Source organism: Lepidochelys kempii, chromosome 21 (genome assembly GCF_965140285.1).
Source record: "Lepidochelys kempii isolate rLepKem1 chromosome 21, rLepKem1.hap1, whole genome shotgun sequence".
NCBI lineage: Eukaryota > Metazoa > Chordata > Testudines > Cheloniidae > Lepidochelys > Lepidochelys kempii.
The window spans coordinates 16547264-16571256 of record NC_136400.1 but is presented as its reverse complement, the minus strand read 5'-3'; the positions used below and the strand labels follow the sequence as shown (position 1 = coordinate 16571256).

The window sequence follows — 23993 nt, the reverse complement described above, 5'->3', positions numbered from 1 at the left end:
CGTGTTAGTCTGTATCAGCAAAAACAATGGGGAGTCCTTGTGGCACCATAGAGACTAACAAATGTATTTGGGCATAAGCTTTCGTGGGCTAGAATCCACTTCATCAGATGCATGGAGTGGAAAATACAGCAAAGAGGTATAAATACACAGCATATGGAAAGATGGGAGTTGCCCAAAGTGGGGGGTCAGTGCTAACAAGCCAATTCAATGAAGGTGGAAGTGGGCTATTCTCAGCAGTTGACAAGAAGGGAGGGAAAAAATCATTTTTAGTGCTTGAGTTCAATGTAATCAGGGTGGCCCATTTCAAACAGTTGACAAGAAGGGGAATTAGTTTTTGTAGTGACCCATCACTCCTCCTTGTTTTTACCTTAGCTACTGTTGCTGAGTCAGGGATGACTAACTTGTTTGCACACACAATAGCATGGGAGATACCGAATAGAAACTAAACTCTGTTCTGGTGAGGTCTGTCCCTGCTGTGATCAGAATTGTGCTCACTACAGCCGGATTTCAAGTGAGAAGGGACATTACAAAGAGGTCGTGGCGGCGGCGGTGGGGGGAGGGCGCGCTGACAGCTCAACCCCAGTCTGCTCTGCTGGCAAGGAATACATTTTCCCTAACCCCCAGCCTCAGCTCAGAGTCAAGCTGGGCTCTTTCCAGCACTCACATCATCAACACCACAGAGTCAACAATCAGGAATGAGTAAGTGTGACGAAGTGGGACTGTTCTTAATGTTTCCTCTGAATACTGTAGAGGTGCCTCAGTTTCCCCCAGGCATTTCTTAAATCTCTAAGTGGTGGGATAAGGGGGTGTAATTGTTGCAGAGCAAAGGACCAGGGTACATAAATGGCCGACACTGTCTCTTGGCAACTCATGGCCTGGGCCCTTCCCACACTGCAAGGTGATAGCTAAAGGGTTGGAGAACAAAGGAATCAGGTGACCTCCGGGCCCGGGAAAGGGACAAAGCCCAGAGGAGGAGGGGATGGAGGATGAGTCGGTTTGGGCTGGTTGGGGACGAGGAGTGAAGCGCAGATGTGGTTGTCTGGCTCACTGCCCCTCAAAATGGACCCAGCTGAGGGGTCCGGTTCTCTGCACCTACAAGCTCTGTGTTAGACCATGTTCCTGTCGTCTAATAAACCTCTGTTTTACTGGCTGGCTGAGAGTCACGTCTGACTGCGAAGTTGGGGTGCAGGACCCTCTGACTTCCCCAGGACCCCGCCTAGGCGGACTCGCTGTGGGAAGCGCACGGAGGGGCAGAGGATGCTGAATGCTCTGAGGTCAGACCCAGAAAGGTGGAAGCTGGGTGAGCTGTGTGTCCTGCAGACAGGCTGCTCCCAGAGAGGAGACTTCCCCAGAGTCCTGACTGGCTTCATAGGGAGCAGTTCCAGAGCATCGCCTGGGGGCTCCGCGACAGTAAGCAATGCTGCTGCAGATGACTGAGGAGGAGAGGGACCAGCTCACTCCCAGCTCTGCTAGTTCAGGGAGCTGACAGGATTAGAGAGAAGTGAAAGCTTGCCGTAATCACGGAGTCAGGAACTCTCACAGACATCCTAGGAACAGACCTGCTGGGGAAGCAGGGGCTGCTTTTACATGGCCTCCTTGCAGAGTGGAGCCCGCGGATCCCTGCGGTCATTGCCAGCAGGGTTCTACCACTAACCAGCAGAGACAGGATTCTTTGGTCCAAGCCCACTGTAATCAGCTGGGCCTGTGTCCATTATAGGAGCTAGCTCGAGAGATGATTTCCTGAAAAGATTCTTTGTCTACATCATCCTGTTACCTATGTGGCTAAAGCCCTTCAGCCATTCTCCCCCAGCCATAGAACTAGCAGTTTCACTTCACGCTTTTAAACCTAGTATAGGTTGCAACTTAGGCAGAATATAGGGTATAAAACAGATGAACGGGGTCTGACCTACCTTAAATAAGAACACGGAGGAACAAAACCACTGTAGAGGCAACTCTGCCATAGCCTAGCAGCTCCAGCCAGTGATTTCTACCCAGCTCCTTGCCATGTCTGACAGAATAAGATCCATGGCCTCACCTGTGCTGAGGAGCCGTTCTGCAGCCTTTGTGTAGCAGAGGCTGCTGCATTTGACATCGGGTGACATCCCATGGCTCCTCCAGCTGGCGCCTAACAGGCTGATGTGCTGTCAACATCTCTACTCTCGGCTCCTCAAGAAAAGTCCCCTTCCTGCCAGTCACACTCACTGCATTATTTTTAGAGCTCATTAAGCTTTACGGAACTGCAGCTTCAGAGCGTCATTGGCTGGGGTGTGTGTGTGCGTGTGCGTTAGCTTAACGAACAAAGGACTTCATTGACAATTCATTAAATCTACTGATTGTTTTTGTAGGTAGCAATTAGGAGCGAGGGAGGCTGCCCTCAGCACCAGGACAACCTCTGGTATTGACTGGACCACCTCCCACCTGCACAGGGTTAAAACTGAGCACCTCATCTTTCCTCCATGGCTATTACCTTGGATTCCCCCTTCTCCCCACACATCCACATCACCAAACCTTGTGCGGTTTCCTCCATGGCTGCGCTGCTTGAGCTGAAGTAGGAATGTCTCTACCCAGTAGCAGTAGTAGGTTCTTATCCAAGAAGTCTGATGGCAAACTGCCAACCTTGCTTGTCAATTCAACACTGATCCCCCTTCCCATGGAGTCCCTCTACTCCAGTCAGAGCTTATGCTGGTTTATCACTGCTCTGAATGACTGAGGGCCATTTCTAGCTTAACAGCCCCACAGATTTAGACATACCTAAGTAACTTTGTGGATCCGGTCTCAAGACTAAGTGGGGATCAATCCTGCGAGATTCAGGACTAAAACCACAGGCCTTGCCACTTGACCTACAGTAGTAACTCCTAACTGACAGCAGTAGTAGGCTCTTATCCAGACAGCCCCGCCCCAACCTGAAGCAAATACTCACCACACAATAGAAACACTAACCCAGGAACCAACCTCTGCAACAAACCCCGGTGCCAACAATGTCCGCATATCTATTCAAGGGACACCATCATAGGACCCAACCACATCAGCCACACCATTAGGGGCTCGTTCACCTGCACATTTACCAATGTGATATATGTCATGTGCCAGCAATGCCCCTCTGCCATGTACATTTGTGTAGAGACTGTCTGGTTTGGCCAAAGAATAAATGGACACAAATCTGACATCAAGAATTGTAACATTCAAAAACCAGTAGGAGAGCACTTCAATCTCCCTGGACATTCAATAACAGACTTAAAAGTGGCAATTCAACAACAACAACAACCTTCAAAAACAGCTCCAACGAGAAACTGCAGAACTGGAATTAATTTGCAAACTTGACACCATCAAATTAGGCCTGAATAAAGACTGGGATTGGCTGGGTCATGACAAAAAATAATTTTCCCTCTGATATTCACCCCTTCATGTCAACTGTTGGGAATGGGCCACATCCACCCTAATTGAATTGGCCTCGTTAGCACTGACCCCTCACTTGGTAAGGCAGCTCCCATCTTTTCATGGGCTGTATATTTATTCCTGCTGACTGTATTTTTCACTCCATGCATCTGATGAAGTGGGTTTTAGCGCATGAAAGCTTATGCCCAAATAAATTTGTTAGTCTCTAAGGTGCCACAAGGACTCCTTGTTGTTTTTACTGATATAGACTAACATGCTACCCATCTGAAACCTCGTGTCATATCCACTAAGTAGACTAGCCACATTACATGTATTATAGTAGCACCTAAGAGCCCCAATCATGCCCCCGGACCCCATGAGGCTAGGCACTATGAGCACACAGAACAAATAGATGGTCCCTGCCCCATAGAGCTGGCCAGCTAAGCGGGTAAGCTTCGCAAGTGTGCTGCACTGACTGCCCCAAAGCTCCCCTTGCCCCACATATCTAGAAGGTTTGGATAATTCCTTCCCTTGAATGGTTACATGTTTTGGAATAAGTGCCTGCAAATCAAATGATTGACAGTGCCACGCCTCACACAAGCAACCTTTGCCATAAAGTGTTACCATTTTGAGGGGCAGGGATTTTTTCCTCTCAACCTGTCCACAAAGGGTGAGGTTTTCAATCACCTACTTGCCATCAGGATCATGTGCACACCCACAACCTGCCTTGCCAGCTGTGTCCTCTGCAGAGAGTTGTCTGAGACTCGGAAGCAGCAGGGTGAAAACACTAAAACGGCTTATTTAAAAAGGGTAAAGCCGCTGCTTTGCTGGCTGCATCAAATGCGCCAGCTTTCCTCAGTTGAAAGAAACATGAGGAATTGCACTCCAGCCTCAGTTACTCTACAATACCTCACTGATGGGCACTGTGCTGCTGAGAATGCAGAGTGACTGAGCAGAATACAGCCCCACGCTCTCTTGAATTAAAAATGCTCCTCTGGAGAACTCAGATGAAAGACAGAATTTGCTCCAGTTAATCAACAGAACCGCAGAGGAGGTGAATAGATTTTTATTCTAAAGACTTAAGATACGTCTTTTTTAAAAACAATTTTACAAAAACTGTACACATCCTCCACCCTCCTAATTTGCTTGCCACTGTGTTTTCAGTGGTGTAGCCACTTCAAGCAAATATCACTACAACCCCAGAAGGCTTCATCAGCTTGAATTTGTATGCTGCAAATTTTATAATTCAAAATACATGCACCCTAATTCATCACTGGGGTAACTGTATTTAAGTCAGTGGAGTTACCCCAGGGACAGATCCAGGCCAAAGATAAAGCTCTGCTTTATGCAGATGAGTTCAATATAAAAATCTAACTGTAAAGCTGCTCATTCCAAACTCCAGGGTAGTAGAAGGCGACTATGACCCTTCTGCTGCCAGGACGTCAGTCAGGTCGCTGGGGCCAGGAAGGTCCCAGGCTTCCCTGCACTTGGGTGTGTCAGAAGACGATCAGATGTTGGCAAAAGTGGTGCCAAGGAAGCTGCCTGAACCCCTCGGTCTGGAAGGTAACCTGGGAGTGAGGTGGCTCTAGGGCTGCCTACTCCTGGGAGCAAGAGGCATTGCAGAGAAATACAAGAGGGTGGAACCCTCCCCACTGTGCTAAGGAACAAGGCCAGAGACAACAGGGAGCTGCCATACACCTTAGGGGAGCACCAAGTGTCTGTAACCCCATGCAAGAACAGGGATACTTCAACGCTACAGCGTTGAGAGAGAGAGAGAAAAAAATTCTTGCCCTAGGAGAAGGTTACTGGGGAAGGCACATTTTCAACAAGCCAGCTACCAGGCAAGATCTTTACATTACAGGCCTACTGAAAGCTAAGTAACTTGAATTGGAACAGTTAGTTCTACCACACAACTCTGTCTCTAATTAGTCTGCTGAGAACCAGATCAGAGCAAAGCTGTATTTTGAGAAATGGGTTTCATGGTGCAAAGAACAGCACGTATCTGCACAGCTAGTGAAAACTTGTCACTGAAGTGTCTGAAATACAACGTGGAGGCCTGTCACAACCCAAAAGGTGTCAAGCACACCAGGTGCTGGGTCAGCGACAGAACGACCCTTGTTTGGCAAGCATACCTGTATAACAGCAGACCCACAGAAAGCGACACCCTGGTGCGGCAGTTGAACAGTTGTTGCAGTGCAAATGCCCAAATGGGTGCACAACTTGTCTGCAAGAGACACAAGGCACGCCAAGTCCGAGGTGTTGCTTTGCAATGTGATGCCTTACCGAACTCAAGGTGCTGGCAGAAATGCGAGGGCTACGCAGAGTCCCCGGCACACACAGAGAAAAGAAGAGCTAATGATGCACTAATACCGAGTGGTTCTTCAGGTCAGACCCGGAGAGCTCTGTGTAGCTCAAAAGCTTCACGCTTCCACCAACAGAAGTTGGTCCAATAAAAGATATTACCTCACCCATCTTAGGGATTCATGGCCATGCTGACATAGCTCAGCAAATTCAGCACCGATTTGTCATGAGCAAGTGCTGCGCCACTCAAACTCCTTACCCCAGTGCTGTTCTGCTCTGCCCTTCCACAGCAACAAGGGAAAGGCTACCTGCACCAAAACTCTGACACTAAACAAAGACCCTAATCTCCCTCCAGGCAAGCTCACCTGGGTGGGGAGCTGTCCTTTTTCAAGACGATCACTCAAAGACATGGTACAGCTATGCCCAGATTGAAAAACAGAAATGCTAGCCATTGTAGGAGGTTTTGTGGATACGTTAGTGGGCAGAAACTGGTTGAGGTAGAAAGAGACGATAAACTGCTGGAAGCCGTATAACAGAAGCCATTGGCAAGACGACTTCAGCAAGGGATCAAGCACCAAAGTGTGAAATACAGGCCCAATAAGGGGCTTCATGCAGTGCCCCTGCTTTCAGGAACACCTGTACACAGGGAAAGCAAGGAATTGTAGCAGGAGTTTGAAGTAAATACGACTCAAGCACTACCCACTTGCCAGACACAATTTGACAAGCAGAAACAGAGTGACCCAGCCTCACACCTGCTTGGGAGAATAACTGTAGATGGAGGGCCAAGAGAAAACGCTTCTCAGGCACTCCAGCTAGAGAGGTGAGATTGCCACATATGCAGATATTCAGTGCAGAGGACGCTGTGCCACACCACCACAGCAGGAGTCAAAAACAGCATCATCCACAGTGCCCATCCGGGGATTTGAAGGGTATGGACTCAGCCAGGAGATGTGCTATTCTATCTAGGCATGAATGCTGCCAGCAGAGATAGGTACCAAGTGTGACATCTGCAATCGAGTGAAAGTAAACCATTGAGAACACAAGAGTGCTGACCATCCTTGGTCCGAGCGTGCATCGAACAGGAAAGACGACCTCTTATCACAACCTGCTAGTCAGCTTTTCAAACGGACCTGTTTTGCAACACACCGAGTAGCAAGAGAACATACATTTTAAAGTACAATTAGGAACCAACAACAGTGCAAGGTTAATGAGCAGCTTGTTTTGACAATTCTCCAATACACCAGTTCCAGTACTGGTTTTCTAGCCCTTGTCAGCACAGTCAAATGGGTTAGCAGAAGACAGTACAAAGAGCAAAGAACCCAGTAATATTAAAAGCTTCCGTAGGCTCAGGGACCCATCTGTAGCAGTGTCTGGTATCATAGCACAGCTCACACACTCCTGGCAGAAGGACAAAACCCTCAGTGCCCACCACTAAGGAGCTCCTTGGGCTACAGACAATGAATCCTGGCACAGTTACAGGAGAGCCGTCCGCCAGGAAACTAGACCAGACGTAATACGGTTAACAGGAGTGTCACTCAGCCCCATTGGAATTGAACATCCCATTCCCCTTGCAAAAGAGAAGCTGGCCAGCAGCCTGCCAAGCCCCAGGAATCCCACCTCCCCAAGCCAGAGGTCAGAGCCCCTCTGAGAGCCAGTCCTGAAGCAGGAACAGAAGAACCTGTCTAAAAAGCAATGGGGACCCTGTTTCTGTTCCTTGAGGACATTCCGGATGCTGCTGAGAGTAGTACAAAGTCACCAACGAGGAAATCAGCCTGGGACAGACCCCCCAAGTGGTGCAAGCTGGAGTCAGCAGAGCTATGCCCATTTATACCAGCAGATGATCTGGCCCATCAGCAGAAGCAAACAGGCAGCAGAGGACATATCCATCTCAGTGGCCAAACATGCCACTGAGGGAGGAAGTTCTCCAAGAACAAGCAGTTGGGGGCTCAGAAAGCCAATGAGATTCAGAGATAGCTGCTTTGGACACATGTCCAGCAAATGGCAGACATCTACCAGGTGATCTCTCCTGGCCTAGAGATCTCCATTGTTGTGTTATTAATTAGCTGCATTCATTTATGGCTGTTATATTTGGTGGGTTTTTTTTTTAAATTAAATGCAAATAAAAGGGGACATGTTACAGCAGCCACTGGCATCACCAGATCCTGAACCCTGCCATGTGACAGGAATATTACCCTAGTAACCCTAACCTCCTTACATGACTAGAGCTGGGGAGTCAAGAGCACACTCTGACCATACGGCAAGGATAAAGTTGTCAGAAGCATGAAAAAATTAATTAGTACCATCTGATGATTTAAAAATATACCAATGTAATATGTCAAAAAGCATCCCTCTCCTCTGGCTAAAATATAAATACACAGAGAACCTGATCTCAACTTCCACTTAAATCAGAAAAGCTTTGCCTCAGTCTTGCAATGGGAAAAGGATGTGATCCAGAAGAGACAGCCAGTCAGAGCCCCGTGCTGTTGTGAAAGGAAGCCTTCCACCAAACATATAAAATCTAGTCATCTGCCTGCCAGCGCCATATCCAAAACTGTTCAGAAGGGCCTGAGGAGAAGGCATACAGCAAGGCACAGACACAGTAACGGGTTTAGTAAAGGAGAATGTAAAGCCACAGACAAAGAGAGATGAGACTAGCACAGAAATACACTCTAGAATGGAGGAGTGAGAGCCCAATCCAAGTCCCCCTGGAGTCCACAGGGTCCTTCTGCTGGGCTCATTAAGGGCCCAGTCCAATGCCTAGTGCAATCAAGGAACAGATTGGGGGAGGGGCGAGAAAGCACTGGAAGGGGGTATTTCCCCAGCAATCCCCTTTATTGTAGGGGCTTGATCCTGCTCCCACTCGGGTCAGTGGAAAAAGCCTCCATTGACCAGAGTGGAGCAAGAAGCGTGGCAGCTGATGGAAGCTGCTCTCTTTCCAGCTGAGCTTTGACTTTCTCCAGCCTCCTTCCCTTCTACCCTTTTTCTTTCTTCCTTTGTCACCGTTTCTTTTTGCCACCCACACTTTTCATAGACATTTTTAGATATGAACCAACACACACACACGCAAAATCAAATTCCTTCCATTCACCTAATAGAAAGTTACGACCCAATTTACAGGCAGCCTGTCATGGTACAGAGAAGAGACCATTTGCCCGGTGGGATTACAGCCAATGGTCAATGAGAAGGGAGCGCACGGTTCACGGGCAGGGCATGGGGAAGTGTCCCTCTGCTTTTAGCAGGGTTGGGGCAATGCACTCCACTTTTCTGGAACCCCTGATCAGTACCAGCAAGGGGGGTGGTGGTAATAGAGCCAGAACGCCAAGGGCTCAGCACAGTGGGAGCCAACTGCTGTGCACAGTCTGACGTACAGAGGACCAGGCTGACGCTGTAGAATGGCATCACTCTGCCAGCAGCCGCCCTTCTTGGGAAACTCCTTTGCCACCTGCCCAGGGTTTTGGTCTAGCTCTTGTCTGTCTGAACACAGCCCCATTAAGTTTGACTCCCCCATCAGGCTATTTTAGGGACATGCGTAAACAGCATGCTTTGCTTCTGCCTCTAGCATTTTTCGTGGGCCGATTCCAGCAGCAGCACCAGAGGGGCTGGAGAGCCCAAACTGGTGACTCTTCCTAGTGATTTTGCAAGGCTATGTTAATTCTAGTGAGGCCAGGCAGCCCTTCTGTGCCTCCCCCTCTCCCAAAAACATACAGGAACCATCAGGTGTATCTACATAGCTCCTCAGCCCATACCACACCGGCACTTTGCCATGTATGTATCCAGCACAGCCCCACTGCTGTCCGTCAGGCCCCGGGGACTTACTGTCCTAACCCCCCTCCCCGACATAGGGCATGCAGCCCCTGCCCCCATATGAGGCATGCCATCGCCTCCATAGCGCCTCTCTCGGGCTCCCCGACCCCTGCTCCTCCAGATCCCCCTTATTGCATTGCTACAGCCCCGTCCACTGCCCCATAGAGACCCTCACCTGTGTCTCAATGCCACCCTAGACAGGACCTGGCCTCTGGCCCTCGTCAGACCCCCATGGGGCACCTCGTATCGGGCCTGCAGCTCTGTCGCCGGAGCCCCACAGGGGGTGCCTGGCTCCCCAACCCACTAGATCGCTGAGCGGTGTGGGGCAGCCAGACCCCGTCCCCAGAGTCCTCCCTTCCCCCTCAGACCCCGTCCCCAGAGCCCCTCCCTTCCCCCCCAGAGCCCCCCCTTCCCCTCAGACCCCGTCCCCAGAGTCCTCCCTTCCCCCCCAGTGCCCCCCCTTCCCCCAGACCCCGTCCCCAGAGCCCCCCCCTTCCCCCAGACCCCATCCCCAGAGTCCTCCCTTCCCCCCCAGAGCCCCCCCTTCCCCTCAGACCCCGTCCCCAGAGCCCCTCCCTTCCCCCCCAGAGCCCCCCCTTCCCCTCAGACCCCGTCCCCAGAGCCCCTCCCTTCCCCCCCAGAGCCCCCCCTTCCCCTCAGACCCCGTCCCCAGAGTCCTCCCTTCCCCCCCAGTGCCCCCCTTCCCCCAGACCCCGTCCCCAGAGCCCCCCCCTTCCCCCAGACCCCGTCCCCAGAGCCCCCCCTTCCCCCCCCAGTGCCCCCCTTCCCCCAGACCCCGTCCCCAGAGTCCCCCCTTCCCCCCCCAGAGCCCCCCCTTCCCCTCAGACCCCGTCCCCAGGGCCCCCCCTTCCCCCCCAGGGCCCCCCCTTCCCCCAGACCCCGTCCCCAGGGCCCCCCCTTTCCCCCCCAGTGCCCCCCCTTCCCCTCAGACCCCGTCCCCAGGGCCCCCCCCTTCCCCTCAGACCCCGTCCCCAGGGTCCCCCTTTCCCCCCCGCCGGAGAGCGCGGCTCGCCCCGGACTGGGGCCGCTCCGGCCCCTCCATCCTGCCGGGCTGCGCCCGCCCCCCTACCTCCTTGCAGGCGTGCAGCTCCCGCTCCGCGCCCCGGCTGCCCTGGGCGGCGGCCCCCGCCCACAGCAGCAGCAGCAGCAGCCGGAGCCCGGCCCGGAGGCGGCGGCAGCCCGCGGGCGGACGCAGCCGGCCGGCCCCAGCCATGGTGCAGCGGAGGCGGCGGCGGCGGGGCTCAGGTGCAGCCGCCGCGGGGGGGCCGGAGGACGCCGGAGCCCCGCCCCGCCCCGCCCCGCCCCCGGCAACCGCCGCCGCGCGCACCTGGCCACGCACCTGCGGCTCGAAAGATGCGCCCGCGCCCGCGCGCGCCAAGCCGCCCCCGCCCCCGCGCGCGCGCTCGGGCTCGTGCGCCCCGCGCTCGGGGGCAACGCGCCGCGCGCCCAACCCCGCGCTCTCCCGCGCGCGCAGCCCGGGCGCCCGCCTCGCTGTGTCGCGCCGCCGCGCGCCGGCAGCCTCCGCGGCCGCCAGGGGGAGCCCCAGCTCCGGCGCCGCCGCCCGTCGCCCGGCAACCGCGGCCCGTCGCCTGGCAACCGCGGCCGGGCTCGCAAACCGCGCGCCGCAGGATGCCGCCCACCCGGGACCCCTTCCCCTGCCCCCGCTGCGAGAACGAGGACACCTTCACGGGCCGGGCCGGGCCGAGCCAGGTAAGGCCCCGCCGCCCCCTGCTGGCCTAGCCCGAGTTCCCAGCCGGACCGCCGTCGCCCAGCGACCCACCCCGCTGCCAGCATGCAGCCGCCTCTGGCGGGAACCCGGCAGCTGGCGAGCAGAGGCGGCTGCTAGGAAGGGAAGGATCTAAACCGGGGAGGCGGGATCCGGACTCCAGTGTCCGCTGCGAAAGATTTAGCCTCAGCTTCGCGCTTGTCTGGATCTTACACAGGGCAACAAACTGGCCGGGCCAGGGGAGAGGCAGGGCCTGAAACTACTTTTGACTCCTTTTATACAGAAAATGCCTGGCTTGGAGTCAGCGGGGTCCCTTTGAAATCAACCTGTCAGTGTTTTAGTAGGAACTCAACCCACCTTCTCCATGAGCTACTGATGGAAATGGGGGCTGAGTTCCCGTGCGGGTGTGCAGAGCTCATTGCAGGCTCTGACCTTTTACCAGAGTTTGATACTCCAGCCCTGGCTCTGGTCAATAGGCCCTGTGTTAAAAAGGGAGCAAACAAAACAATCAAGAACCCCACAACTCTGCAGACAAGATGAGTAAGACCAGATCTTCACTAGCAGAGGAGCAAGGAATCTGAGTGGGCAGAAAGCAGCAGTGGGTTTCTTGCTGTATTTAAACTACGTCCGAGGTTCGCCTTGGGCAGTCACTGGAAAGGGCTCTGGGCCGGGCGGGACGGGGACGGGACACAGGAGTTACCTGTTTGCTCTGTTGGGCAGTGGCTTTCACTGCCAATTATTTTTAGGCCCCCATCACAGAGCAGGATGGATCCCTAGCTCTAGGGGCTGCACAAACACAGAACAAGATGGTCTCCATCTCAAGAGAGCTGTTATGGGTCCTAACAGCCCAGGAGATGCCTGGGAGAGCGGGGATGCCAGAGGCATAAACCTTCCTTGTTGCACCAATATGACAGGTCTAGGCAGTGGCCTCCTGCAGAGCCCTGCTGGCATGTAGCGGGGCGGGGCGTGGACAGTGGATCCCCTGGCATCCCAAGTGCCTGCAGTCAAATCACGGTGATAGAGGGCTAACTTCCTCTACATATGGAATCACCCCCCCACACACACATGTCTGGAGGATGCCCTGATGCCAATGGCAAAGACTGTCTGACAGCCGGTGTTCAGAGCATGAGCGGCTGACTGTGGTTTGTTCCAGACAGGCCCTTATGCCGAGCCCACCCACCGGGCACAGCAGCAGGACCCCTGGAATCGCCTGCACAGAACAGCCACCCTGTCCAGCACCAGGAAGGAAGTCTGGTATACGGAACCTGAGGTAGAGGTCCCCAAGTGCCCCTCCATCCCACTCTGCCTTTTGCTGCTCACCACCTCACACACACTGGTTACCCGCCCCCGAAGGGCGCAGCCTGAAATGGTTCAGAATTAGCAGATGAAAGTTCCCCAGTGCACAGCCATCCCCTCGCCCAGGCTGGGCAGCCACACTGGCCATGCCAAGGGCATAGTAAAGCCTTTCACCTGCAACTGCATTGGTTTCCTTTCTGTGCTCCACTTGCTCCCCTGGGCTTTGCTTTCTGTCCAGCAGCATCCCAAGCCATGCTCGCGTGTTGTCCCCACCCCAAGCAGCAGAGAGGAAGCGTGTACACCTCTCGGAACACTTTGCAGCTCTCTAGATGCTCTCCAAGCACTTGACAAACATTAACCTTGCCTCGCAATCCTCCAGCCCTTGGGCAGAGGTGGATTAAGATTTACTGGGGCCCTGGGCACAAAACACCTCATGAAAAGCCCAGGCCTACCCACTTTTTAACATGGGCGTAGTTTGGGGGCAGGGGGCTGCGTTGCCCCCCCAAACCACAAGCCTTGGGCAGGTGCAGAGTGGCACCGGCAGAGACTGTGCTTCGTGGGGGGAGCCGATGAAGTGATCAGCCCCTCCTTCGTGAAGCAAGGTCCCTGCTGGCAGCATTCCCAGGGAATGAGGGGAGTCTTAGCCACCCCTCACCATGAGGGCCAGCCCCTCTCCATGACCCTGACCCTGCTCTTCCCCCCGGAGGCCCCACTGCCTGGCTGGGGGGAAGAGGGAGGACATGGGCCAGTGTTCTGCTCTCAGGCAACCTGGCCTCCTGCCCAGGGCAAGTGGAAGATTCGGGGCTCCCCACAGCAGCCTGGACTCCATGGGCAGCACTTACCACCACCTGGCTTTTGCTTCCAGGTAGCCTGAGCAGGAAGCAGGGCCTTGGGGTGGTGGGAAGAGGAGGAGCAGGGGCAGGGCCACAGAGAGAGGTGGGGCCTCATGCCTCCCCTCTTCTATCAATGTTCTGGTGCTCCTGCCGAGGGCCCCCAAATTGGCTGGGGCCCCTGGGCATGGGCCAAGTGCATTGATCCCCCATTGCCCTTGGGTTATATCTGTGTTAAAGATAGGGAAACCGAGATGCAGAAAGGCAAAACAGCTTGCCCAGGTCACACAGTGCGTCTGTGGCAGAGTTGAGAGTAGGACTTAGGCGTTCCAGAGCTCACTGCTCTGCTCTACCCGCTCAGATACCTCCCCTCCTCAGAGCTGGGAGCACAGCTCAGGAGTCCTGACTCCGATGCCCCTGCTCTAACCAGTAGAATAACAGAGAGAGAGTCTTCCCTATAAAGAAAAGGAGTACTTGTGGCACCTTAGAGACTAACCAATTTATTAGAGCATAAGCTTTCGTGAGCTACAGCTCACTTCATCAGATGAAGTGAGCTGTAGCTCACGAAAGCTTATGCTCTAATAAATTGGTTAGTCTCTAAGGTGCCACAAGTACTCCTTTTCTTTTTGTGAATACAGACTAACACGGCTGTTACTCTGAAACCAGTCTTCCCTATGTAACTCCCCACACACAGTGGAGCTGCAGCAGAATACAATTTGTCCCCTGCCTCAGGTGAAGCCCATGCAACACCCAGGGATGAGACGCCTTTACCAGGGTTGTCAGAGGCTCTGGCTAGTGACTCCCTCTGAACCCTTCTGCAGGTTCCCAGAGACAGCCTGGATTTTAAGCTGACCTCGCTCTACAACCACCACAAGGAGCAGCTCAGAGACAAGAGCCAGACAGTCATCCACAAGGAGACCCTCTTGGATGACCATGGGTGAGCAGGAGCAAGTGGCCTTTCCCCAATCTCAGGCAGGGCAGAGCCTCCTCTGGGAGCAGCTTATTGGTGACAGCAAATGCGGCAGTCTGCTCACAGCCTCAAGGGCACCAGTAGCAATGGCTGTTCAGCCTTGTCACGCAGCAGGTGCGCCCCATCCCCTTTTGGGGGCAGGGCAAGGGCTACTGCAGTCCTGGGGCTGAGTTCGCTTGTCCTCCCTTAGCCTCAGGGAAGTGTGGCCTAATGGTCAGAGTCAGTCCGACTGCCCCAGGCCTTCTGGTAGGGTGGCGTTAAACAGTCTAGGGTCTGATGGCCTGGTTTAGCAGACAAATGCAAACCTCTTGGCCTAAGGTGGGAAGACTGCCACCCCAAGGGTGGGGTTGGCAGAAGGGTTGGCAGCAAGAGTAGGGGAATCCAGGCCCACCCTACTCCACCAGGACCCAGCCTAGGGCCCTAAAAGTGGCAGAACCTTCCACCACTGGGTGTGGGGGGATCCCACTGCAACACGGTGACAGCATTCAGCCTCATAGGTCGTCCCCCTGGGCCACTTCATACCCCATCTCCTCGTGTGGTGGTCCTGGCATCCCAGGGTTCCTCAGTGGGGGCAGCTCCCACCCCTCTTGGGCATCTTTCATCACATGTAGCTTCTGCGGTCTGGAGATTCAGCAGCTCCTGCATCCTCCCTTTTCAGCAGTCAGCCCCAACTGAGCTGTGTTGCTCCCTTTTATACCTGGGTTCCAGCTGGCTCATGCCCAGCAGGGCCATAGGGGCATGGCCTCCTTGGCCCATAGGGTGGGCTTAACTCCTGCTGGACCAGTGCGGGACTGGTGTGCGCTGTCACAAGACTACATCCTGCAGAATAGTCTGGCCTCTTGGCTTGTGCATGGAGGAGGTCTAAGCCTAGGTTCAGTGGTGCTGCAGGGTCATTATGGGGAGGGAACGCACCTCCCTGGCAACAGCTCCCAAAATGACCCTGCCCCAGCAGCTCACCTTCAGCCAATACAGCTGAAGACTCCAGCTCCTGGTTCCCAATTTTTGTAGCCATCTGTCCCAATCGGCCAACCGTACCAGGCTGTGCCCGGATTCCCCCGCATTCAAACCCACCATCAGCCTTAGGCTGTACCCACTTGCCTGGGGTTTGGAGGAGCCCAGATTCTAGTCCAGGGGAGCTGGGCACCACCCTGGGGCAGCTAGGGAATGGGGCAGGGCAGAAGGTCTCAGTCACAAAGTCCTAGTGTTGGCATGTAGCCCAGCATGCTGCTAGCTGATCACAGCATTGGCAGCACCAGGGACAGAGAAAACTAGGAGATCTGGTGTGGACAGGTCTGACAGTGCCCCCGGTACCATGACAAAAGAGTGGGGTGTTTGAAGTTAATGACTAGCAGGGGGCTTCAGACTCCATATGCTGCAGCTAGTTACTGTGAGAACGATGCTAGGAGAGACAGGGGTTTGCAGCCTAGACCCAAAAACGCAGGACTCCCAGGACAGAAGAGCTGCTCTGTTTACATCAGGTTTGGGCATTCGAGGCTCATGGGAGGGCAGCTCCTTTGCACAGTGTGCTGCCTTGCCTGGGTTTCCTGCGACATTCCTCCCCAGCAGCACAAATCCTGGCCCTGCAGAGCAGTACGTAAACACGGGGCAGCCCCGACATCAGCAAGTCACTTGGCCAGCACGTGGCTAGGCACTACCTTATTTGCTGCCGACCTTGCCAGCTTGCTGGGCACTGCAGGAGGAGTGGCATGGCCTTGGTCACACTGACCGCTGCTCTGAACGGGTTCCATTGTTAGGCAGCACACTGGTGAGTCCCCACTGGTACCAGCTGATCACGGGGATGCCTGCGGTTTGTAGCTAATTCTACTAAGAGCCTGTGTGTGGGATATGAGCCAGCTGGAAGGAGCCCCTTGCTGGGCCAGAGAGCAGCTACCCACGCTGCATAAAGGCTAATGGACCCCTGCTCAGAACAGAACCCTCAGCCTGAGCTTGCTTCCTCAGCCCCCGACTCCACATCCTCCTAGCTCTGCCTCCAGCCAGTAGCCACCCTCCCTTCTCAGGCGCTGGGGTGGGAACAATCTGAACTTGCCGCTGGGAGCCAGTGGAACTTATCTGGCAGCTTTTCACAGGCTTCCAATCCTTGTGGGCCGGGGTGGGGGTGTCATCGGCAGAGCCTTGTGTCCCAGAGGCGCAATCACAGACCCTGGCCACAGTGTTGCTGTTAATTGTCAATTTCTCCCTCCCTACAAATGGAGGAGGAGGAGAAGGAGGAGGCAGAACCAGGTAGGATATTGTGCTCTTTGCAGGGTTGCCAACTGTTGTGATTTTATCACACGTCCTGCAATATTTGGTGTTTTTCTTCAAGCCCCAGCTCCTGGAGTGGGAGACTCTCAGCTTTTATTTATAAAAAGGACATTTCCAGCCTCTGGGCTGCAGAGAAAAGCTTGGAAATGTGCCCTTAGTCTGACCAGAGAGGCTCAAAAAGCAGGAGGCAAAGAAACCCAAAAGCATCATCTGGGAAGTCTTGTGGCTTTGGGGGGTCTCACTCCTTGAACCCTTGGGGCCGGTGATGCTGCACCTGACAACCAATCAAGAGGCAATTAATACATGAAAGATGATCAAATGATCATTACCAAGGGCATGTTGCCACAGGAGGAAGAAAGGTCTGATCATGTTTTTCCCCTTTGAAAGCTCAGTCCTGCAGTCAGATCCAGTAGCATGGATAGCTGCAAGGAGCTGCTGGTCCCTTTGTCGGGAGCCCTGAGGGCATGCCCTAAACCCACCCAGATGTTTCTCTGTGTTACAGTAGCGCCAGGGGGCACAACCAGAATGCAGGTGGTATGGTGCTAGGTGCTGGCACGTACCTAGTAAGAGCTGGCCTCTGCCCCAGGGAGTGCAGAATCTGGAATTCTAATGCCTCTCCCGCCCCTCCTGCCTACTCCAGAGCACTGAAGGGTCTTGAGCCTGTGAAGGAACCCGAGCCGCCCCCAGTGGAGCACCGTACAGCCAGGGGCCTGTCTGTGAGATGCTGGGTCAGCCCCACAAAGGAGTCGATTCACAGCATCGAGGGAGCCATCGGTAAGGGCAGCAGGCAGCTGCCTGTGCCTCCATCTTAATGGAGATCAGCCAGTGGGATGGGCCTCAAAATGCATCACAGCCCACAAGGTTGAGAGTCTGGGAGGGCGAAGGACCGGCTGGTGGGGCAGTAACAAAGGGGCTGCTCCCTGAGTGCAGGGCACGGTGGAGGCTGCTCCACTGCACTGTTACCATCAGCCACACGGGGATCCCAGCTCCAGTGTGGCTGTGGTGTGGGGCTGCCCGGGCAAATCTTATCCTAGCTACCTGACAGGAACTATTCTGCAAGGATCGGTGGCTGCAGGACCCCAGGCAATGAGGCCCAGAGATTAGGAGGCTGGTTGTGAGAGGCACTGAGTACTCACTGAAGAGACTCTCCCAAGGCCACCCAGTGAGCCTGTGTCGGAACTGCGGATGTGTGAGGCAGCATGACCTTATGGATAGGGGACTGGCCTGGGAGTCAGGAGGCCTGGTCAGTGTCACCCACCTGTGTGACCCTGGGTGAATCACAGCACATCCCTGCCTCCATTTCCCCATCTGTATAATGGGAGTAATGATGGTGCCCTTCCTTTGTGACATACTTGGAGATCTACACCCACCGTGCCCTGGACAAGAGTGAAGTATGGTAACTACTAGAACCAGAGTCCCCGTTCACTCCAGCGTGAGGCCTGGCCTGATGCCACCTTCCACACTTGGTAGTAGTAATCATGTGATTTTCTCCTTCCCTAGAGTGTCCCCACACAGCTGCCACCAACAGTGGATACTCCCGCAAGGAAAACGGCAGTTTCTTCTCTCAGTGAGGAGTTTGCTGGCTTGTGCCCTGGCTGTGCGACTCTGGACCCACTTCCAACTTGAGTGAACCTTCTTCTGTCTGCTCTGCGTGCATTAAACCCCTCTGGTCAGCAAAGCTCATCCAGAAAAACACAGCCATGAGCAGGGAGAGATTTTCATTTAATTTCAATCTTGTTTCCCTGTCCTCTTTGCTGCATTCATCCCTCCATGCTGGGTAACTGCTCTGTCCCTTGCCTGTGGGCCAGACGGCTGAGAGCTACACAGTATCTCAGCAGCAAGTACTGACCTTCGCGCATCAGCCCATAATACGTTATGCTACCTTCTCCACCTCCAACATGGCTCGTCAGCCACCCAGTCTGATCCTCTAATTCTGGGGGCCCAACTTGGTGCTCAGCACCCACAATCCCCAATAAAGCCTGGAGGGACAGTGGGTAACCAATCAGACCCTTTATTAACTTGGGCTTCCAATAATCAGGGCTCCTAAAACGAGAGGCTGTTTTCCAGAAGCTGGCCTGTGGGCATGAGCAGGCACCGTACGTGGCACCGTGGTGGTTTATTCATTAAAGAACATCGGGGCATCCAATCAACTGAAAAGGCAGCAAATTCCAAATAATACAAGGACTTTTTTTTTTCCACACAATATATACTTAGCCTAGGGAACTCACTTCCACAAGAAGTTGAGGCCATGAATTTGCAAGATTTTAAAAGGGACTGGGGATTTTTCTATGGAAAGGAGAAAATCCAGGGATATTAACCTTCCTGCTGCAGGGCTCAAACTCATCTTTATTAGAGCCCAGGATGAGACCTAATGTGGGGGCAAATTACCCCCATTCTGCTCTCCCAAGGTTCTTACACCACCCTGTGAAGCAACTGGGGCTGGGCACTGCCAGACAGGGCTATATGGAGCCATGGGCTGATTGGCATTGGGGGTTCCTATGCGCCTGCCATTTGGGGATTAAGTCATCATGGACAGAAATCCAGCTTCCCTGCAAGATGCTTTGTAAAAAAGCACAAGTGATTTGTTTGGTCTCTTTCATGCCAGCAAGTTCACCCCTTAGCTCTGCCCCCTTGGGAAGAGTTGCTTTTCTCTGTCCTTACAATGGTTCCAGCATGGGTGCACAAATGTGCTCAGGAGTCACGGGATGCGGTCACACATCATCTCCATGGTGAAAAAATGGTCTTCAGCAAGGTAATGCAGGCCCCTGCACAACACCCAGCTCCAGCCGGGGGCTCGCAAACCCACCTGACGCTCCCAGGGCAGGAGACTTAAACCAGCCATCTCCCAGCTTTCTAAGGTGAACTAGTTGGGGGGAAGCCCCGTTGCAGCTGGGCTGCCTCAGAAAGCTCGTGCTAGCAGGGACTAAATGGAATTAGTTACATCAGTGCAAATACCTAACGTAGATGGATTTAAACCAGGTTAATTCATTGAATTATCAGGTGAAAACAACCCAGATTAAGTGGATCTATAGTGGAGGTTTACACCTGTGTAATTAAATGGATCATTTATACTGGTGCAAAAACAGCCATGTGCAGATCAATCCTATCAAGTATCAGTGGTTATACATGACACATCCAGCCCCAGGGTCAGGCCATAGGTGAAAGGAGTCTGATGATCTCAACTCTACAGCTGCTTTGTATTGGTCTGAACTCCTCTGGGGAATAGGTGGTCTTAGAGTAGGAGGAGCCAGTCAGAGGTGAAGTGCGTAGATTGAGACAGACAATAAGGCTTGTCAGAATTCAGGCACCTTTCCAGTGTGGAAAATGCAACTGTAGCACCTGCTTGCATTACACCTCGCTCACACGAGCAGCTGCCCATTTCCCCCTCCATGTATGCCTCAAGAACAAGACTCCCACACACCAGTTTATTGGAGCTGTCGATCAGCTCATGTTTATTCCTCTACACTCATTGCTGGCCCAGCCCTGCCTTAGCCTGCACAATAGGGAAAGAGCAATGGTAGGCTCCCTACATGATTCTTCACTGGTCTGAAAAACTCTTCCATTAAAAAAAAAAGTTCCTCTCTTGGCAATAGAAGAGGATGACGGCAGGATGGATGGGCTGCTAACCAGCCTTCCAGAACCATAGCTCCAGCCAAACATTACAGCAGCAAAAGGTGTGAACCTCACCACCCTAATCTGTTTCAGTGCCACGTTAACCTCCGACTCCCGTCAGGGCTAAGGCACCTCTGCCCTACAGGGACTAACACCACAACGGGGTGTGTGCGTGTTTCTGTCCCCAAGAACAGGAGCTGGGCTGATGGACACTTTCTTCCATCCACCTTGCTGTGGGTACCCGGGGGGTGAGCCTGGCACAGCAGCAGCGCGGAGTGGGGGTTTTGCACACCTGTGAGCACCATAGCTATGTCAACCCAAAACGTAGGCCGTACCTCAGCAGAAGAAAAATCAAGCTTGTGGGTTTGTCGCAGAGCTCCCCTTTCAGGAGTTAGGCCTGGCTCAATTCCCTGCTCTGCTAGAGGAGGAAGAGGATTGGAAGAGAGATCTCCCACCCCAGGAGCTTGCCCAAACCCCTGGGCCATTGGGTATTCTGCTGTGGGTCTCCTCCAATCTCTGGATAATTAAATGTGACTGGTGCTCAGGGACTGGACCTTGACTGTTTCTGAGCTAGAATCATTCTCTCTCTGGCCCAACACAACTTTCATTATTTAGACACCGTGGACCAGCTTCAAGAGGCAAGACTGAGAGAAACCCACATCACAGTATCCCAAGCCCTGCAGGCAAGATGGGCAGCTGAATTCCTCTGGGGCTCAGGCAGGAAACAGGCATACGTTCACCTAGAGGGAAGCGGCAACAGGCACCGTGTTCAGGCTCAGCAAGAGTTCTGTGGATTACAGTGAGCTGAAAACTGGGATGTAGGAACTGGAATACCAGCCTGAGCCCCCCAAGTTGCTTTTCCTGGTGCAGTGAAGCACTCGCAGTGAGAGGCCGCCAAGAGGCTGCTGCGCCTGCTTGTACGTGGGTGACTAAGGTATTACTACAGCCAATCAGACTCATCAGCCCTTACTCAGACAGTCCCACTGAACTCACCTGCGTAAGGGCTGCAGCCCTAGGGACGGGTTCATAGGACCAGGCCTCATGGTATGTGTGATGTCAGAATGACACCTGCTGGGGTCTTGCCAGTGAAGCAGACAGTGCCAGAGGGGTTCAGAGAGGCCACTGAAAGCACTCTGGGAGGGAGAGCTGAGCTGAGCTAGATTTCAGTGCCCCTTTAATAACACCATTACATTTTCGTGATTGGGGGTGGGGGGTTATTTTGTGTGTAAGCCATTGACAGAGAAAACCTGCCGACGGGCATTGCTGTGTTTCTCCACCCCATGCTAGCTTGCTTTCACACCCATTTCAGCCCTGCTCCCCACATTTGCTGTAAGCTCACCCCCATTACCTTCAAGCTGTTTGTACTAGGGTGTGCAAAGCAAGTATCCCCAGGATACTCCTGAGCTACCTGTCAGCTCGCAAGGGTACTGCGCTCCCAGTGCTGGGAGTTCACACAACACACCCACGATACCAGCCCAGTCACCCCAGGCCACACATGCCAAGCAGGATGGTCTTGGGTGCCAAAACAAACCTGTACTCTCAGCAATTGCCCTGGAAGGGCCAGAAATGCAGGGAAAATAATCAAAGGCTGGAGCCATTGAAGTGGTTTTAATACTGAGAGCTATAAACTCCCATTGGAGCTTTGAGCAAAGACCACCTTGTGCCCTCCCATTACAGTCACCCATTAGCCTAGGAGCAGGATCATTTATTTTCTTTTGGAGAATATTAAGCTACTCCAGCCCGCATACCATTTGAGGAGCTGAGATTACAAGGGGAATTTTAAGGAGTGGAGAGTAACACACTGTGGCCTGGATTTTGAAAGCTCAGTTCCATTCACAGCACTAAACTAAGGGGCCAGACTTCCTGTACACAGCATGATGAGCCTTCTTGGAAACGTGCCCCTCTCTGCCCAGCCACCATTGTAGGTTCAGGGAGGGATAGCTCAGCGGTTTGGGCACTGGCCTGCTAAACCCAGGGTTGGGAATCTGGGGAAAAAAACTGGGGATTGGTCCTGCTTTGAGCAGGGGGTTGGACTAGCTGACCTCCTGAGGTCCCTTCCACCCCTGAGATTCGCAGGGTTGAAGCCTAGATGGAGATCGCAGCTAAATCACCCTGTGGCCAATGGGGCAGGAGAACAACAGGCCGCCACCACCCCGTTTAAATGCAGATTTACAGTATTTTTTATGAGCTTGACCCCCCGCCCAGAGCGGCCAGCACGCCTTAGGGAGGGAGTAAGGGCCATGTGGCTCCAGGGACAGATGGAGCCACGAGCCTGGCGGGGGCGGCTGGCCGGACACGGCAGGAGTCCAGGGTCCAACGCTTCCCTGTGAACACAGCGGCCCAGCCGGGGGGAACGGGCAGGCCGGGGCGTTACTGCCCCCGGGGGGGGGCGTGAACAGAGCCTCCAGCGGCTCCCCCGCAGCACTTGCCTCGCCCCCTCCCCCGCCGCGCGCGCACCCAGCGACACGCACGCGCACAGCCACCCCCAGCCACACGCACGCGCACAGCCACCCCCAGCCACACGCACGCGCACAGCCACCGGGCGCTTTGCCCCCCCCCCCCGCGCGGCCGGGCTCAGATCAGAATCGCCTCGATGCTCATGGGCCGGGGGCTCGGGCCAGCGCGGACCCGCCCCGCGGCCTCGTCTATCTGATCGACTCATCACCTCTGAGCGCCGGGCGGGCCGGCGGCGGCCTCCGAGCTCCGCTCCCCGCACAGCGCCCGCGGGCTTCGCGGGAGTGGTCTTCTCATCTCGGGCCGGGCGGCCGCCCCCGGCCCGATCGAATAAGATCAGCGTGTAGCCGGGCTCCCAGCAGGGCCGCACACGCACCCCCCCGCACACGCACGCGTCCCCCCCGCCCCCGCGTCCCCCCGCACTCACTCGCCACCCGCTCCCCTGCTGAGGCGCCGCGCGCGCGGCGCCGCCTTTTATACAGCCTGGTCCGCACTGCATCATGGGAGCCCCAGCTTCCTCCATAGAGCTCTCCCGGGACGGGCCGCGGGCGCTCTCGGGCGCCCTCTTCGGCCGGGAGGACTCCTCGCAACCCTCTTCGGTGGCCCGCGGCTTTTCACCTCCAGCTCCTTTTGCCCCAAGCCGGGACCTGGGCAGGGTGAGCTGCCACCGGGAAATCTCCGCGTCTCCAGCGAACAACATGATTTTGACAAAACGCATAAACGAGGATTAGCTGAAAAAACTGTATGTTTGACTGAGGGGACGTTTTCACACACTAGGAGGCTTACACATCCCCTTGGCTCACCCACGCTGCAGAAATCCGTCTGCAGAACCAGCAGGTACATTAAACGCCTCCCAGCATTGGTCCCAAACCTGAGTGGGCAAAGTCCACAGTGCCTAGGGCAGCTCCACAGTGTGAAATCGCCTTGTTTTAGAGACACTGACAGGAAACCTAAGCTGCACAAATACAAATGTGAGGCAGATCAGTGCCCAGATCTGTGTATATGCAGGAAGGCCAGGGAAAGTCACCATCAATTCTCTGGCTCTAAATATTCAGTTTTTTCCTCCTGTATTTTTCTGTGATTTGCATTTTAGTTTGATAAATATATTCGGCCTCCTAGTTTACTTGGTACATAGCTTCCAGAGCTTGTGTGATTTCTGGTTTTGTCTATGCAGAGTAGATCACGCCATATGCAGGCACACACAGGCCCAGTCTAGCCCAATTCCATTACATCAGTCACCCCATCTGTGCAGGCCAGAACAAACTGCTAGAACATGCTAACTCCCTACCATGCTGTAGCAGGACCTGGGAACATGTTAGTTTTGTTAGCAGAGAAGGGATAT

General features: G+C 54.3%; 2 protein-coding genes and 1 non-coding gene across 8 annotated transcripts in view; 1 reads left to right on the top strand and 2 right to left on the bottom strand.

Moving 5' to 3' along the window:
- Positions 1-10695, bottom strand: part of ELAPOR1 (endosome-lysosome associated apoptosis and autophagy regulator 1) — a 109903-nt gene extending 99208 nt beyond the window's left edge. For 2 of the 4 annotated variants that reach the window (XM_073320350.2, XM_073320351.2), the window contains exon 1: positions 10571-10694. The gene's annotated coding sequence lies outside the window, so the exon portion shown is untranslated. Of the gene's footprint in view, positions 1-10570 lie in introns of all 4 variants that reach the window. The other 2 variants (XM_073320348.2, XM_073320349.2) reach the window with 2 other exon arrangements.
- Positions 10696-11067: 372 nt separating this feature from the next.
- Positions 11068-21857, top strand: CFAP276 (cilia and flagella associated protein 276). 3 transcript variants are annotated; one of them, XM_073319791.2, is made up of 5 exons: positions 11068-11211; positions 12381-12497; positions 14175-14290; positions 17226-17359; positions 18086-21857. In XM_073319791.2, the coding sequence occupies exons 1-5, from the start codon at positions 11131-11133 to the stop codon at positions 18154-18156; spliced, it is 519 nt and encodes a 172-aa protein (XP_073175892.1). In that variant the 5' UTR covers positions 11068-11130; the 3' UTR covers positions 18157-21857. The 3 variants fall into 3 exon arrangements, with proteins under 3 accessions (XP_073175892.1, XP_073175891.1, XP_073175893.1); XM_073319790.2 differs by having other exon boundaries at positions 17088-17359; XM_073319792.2 differs by lacking the exon at positions 17226-17359.
- Positions 21858-22771: 914 nt separating this feature from the next.
- On the bottom strand, positions 22772-23038 carry LOC140901531 (small Cajal body-specific RNA 2). Its single transcript, XR_012155888.1, has one exon.
- Positions 23039-23993: the final 955 nt, after the last annotated feature.

Excerpts from the sequence above, each read along its gene's own strand:
- CFAP276 (XM_073319790.2), top strand. The coding sequence starts at position 11,131 with ATGCCGCCCACCCGGGACCCCTTCCCCTGCCCCCGCTGCGAGAACGAG. Across the intron at positions 12,498-14,174 it reads TCTGGTATACGGAACCTGAG|GTTCCCAGAGACAGCCTGGA; the intron begins GTAGAGGTCCCC and ends ACCCTTCTGCAG. Across the intron at positions 14,291-17,087 it reads ACCCTCTTGGATGACCATGG|TAGCGCCAGGGGGCACAACC; the intron begins GTGAGCAGGAGC and ends TCTGTGTTACAG.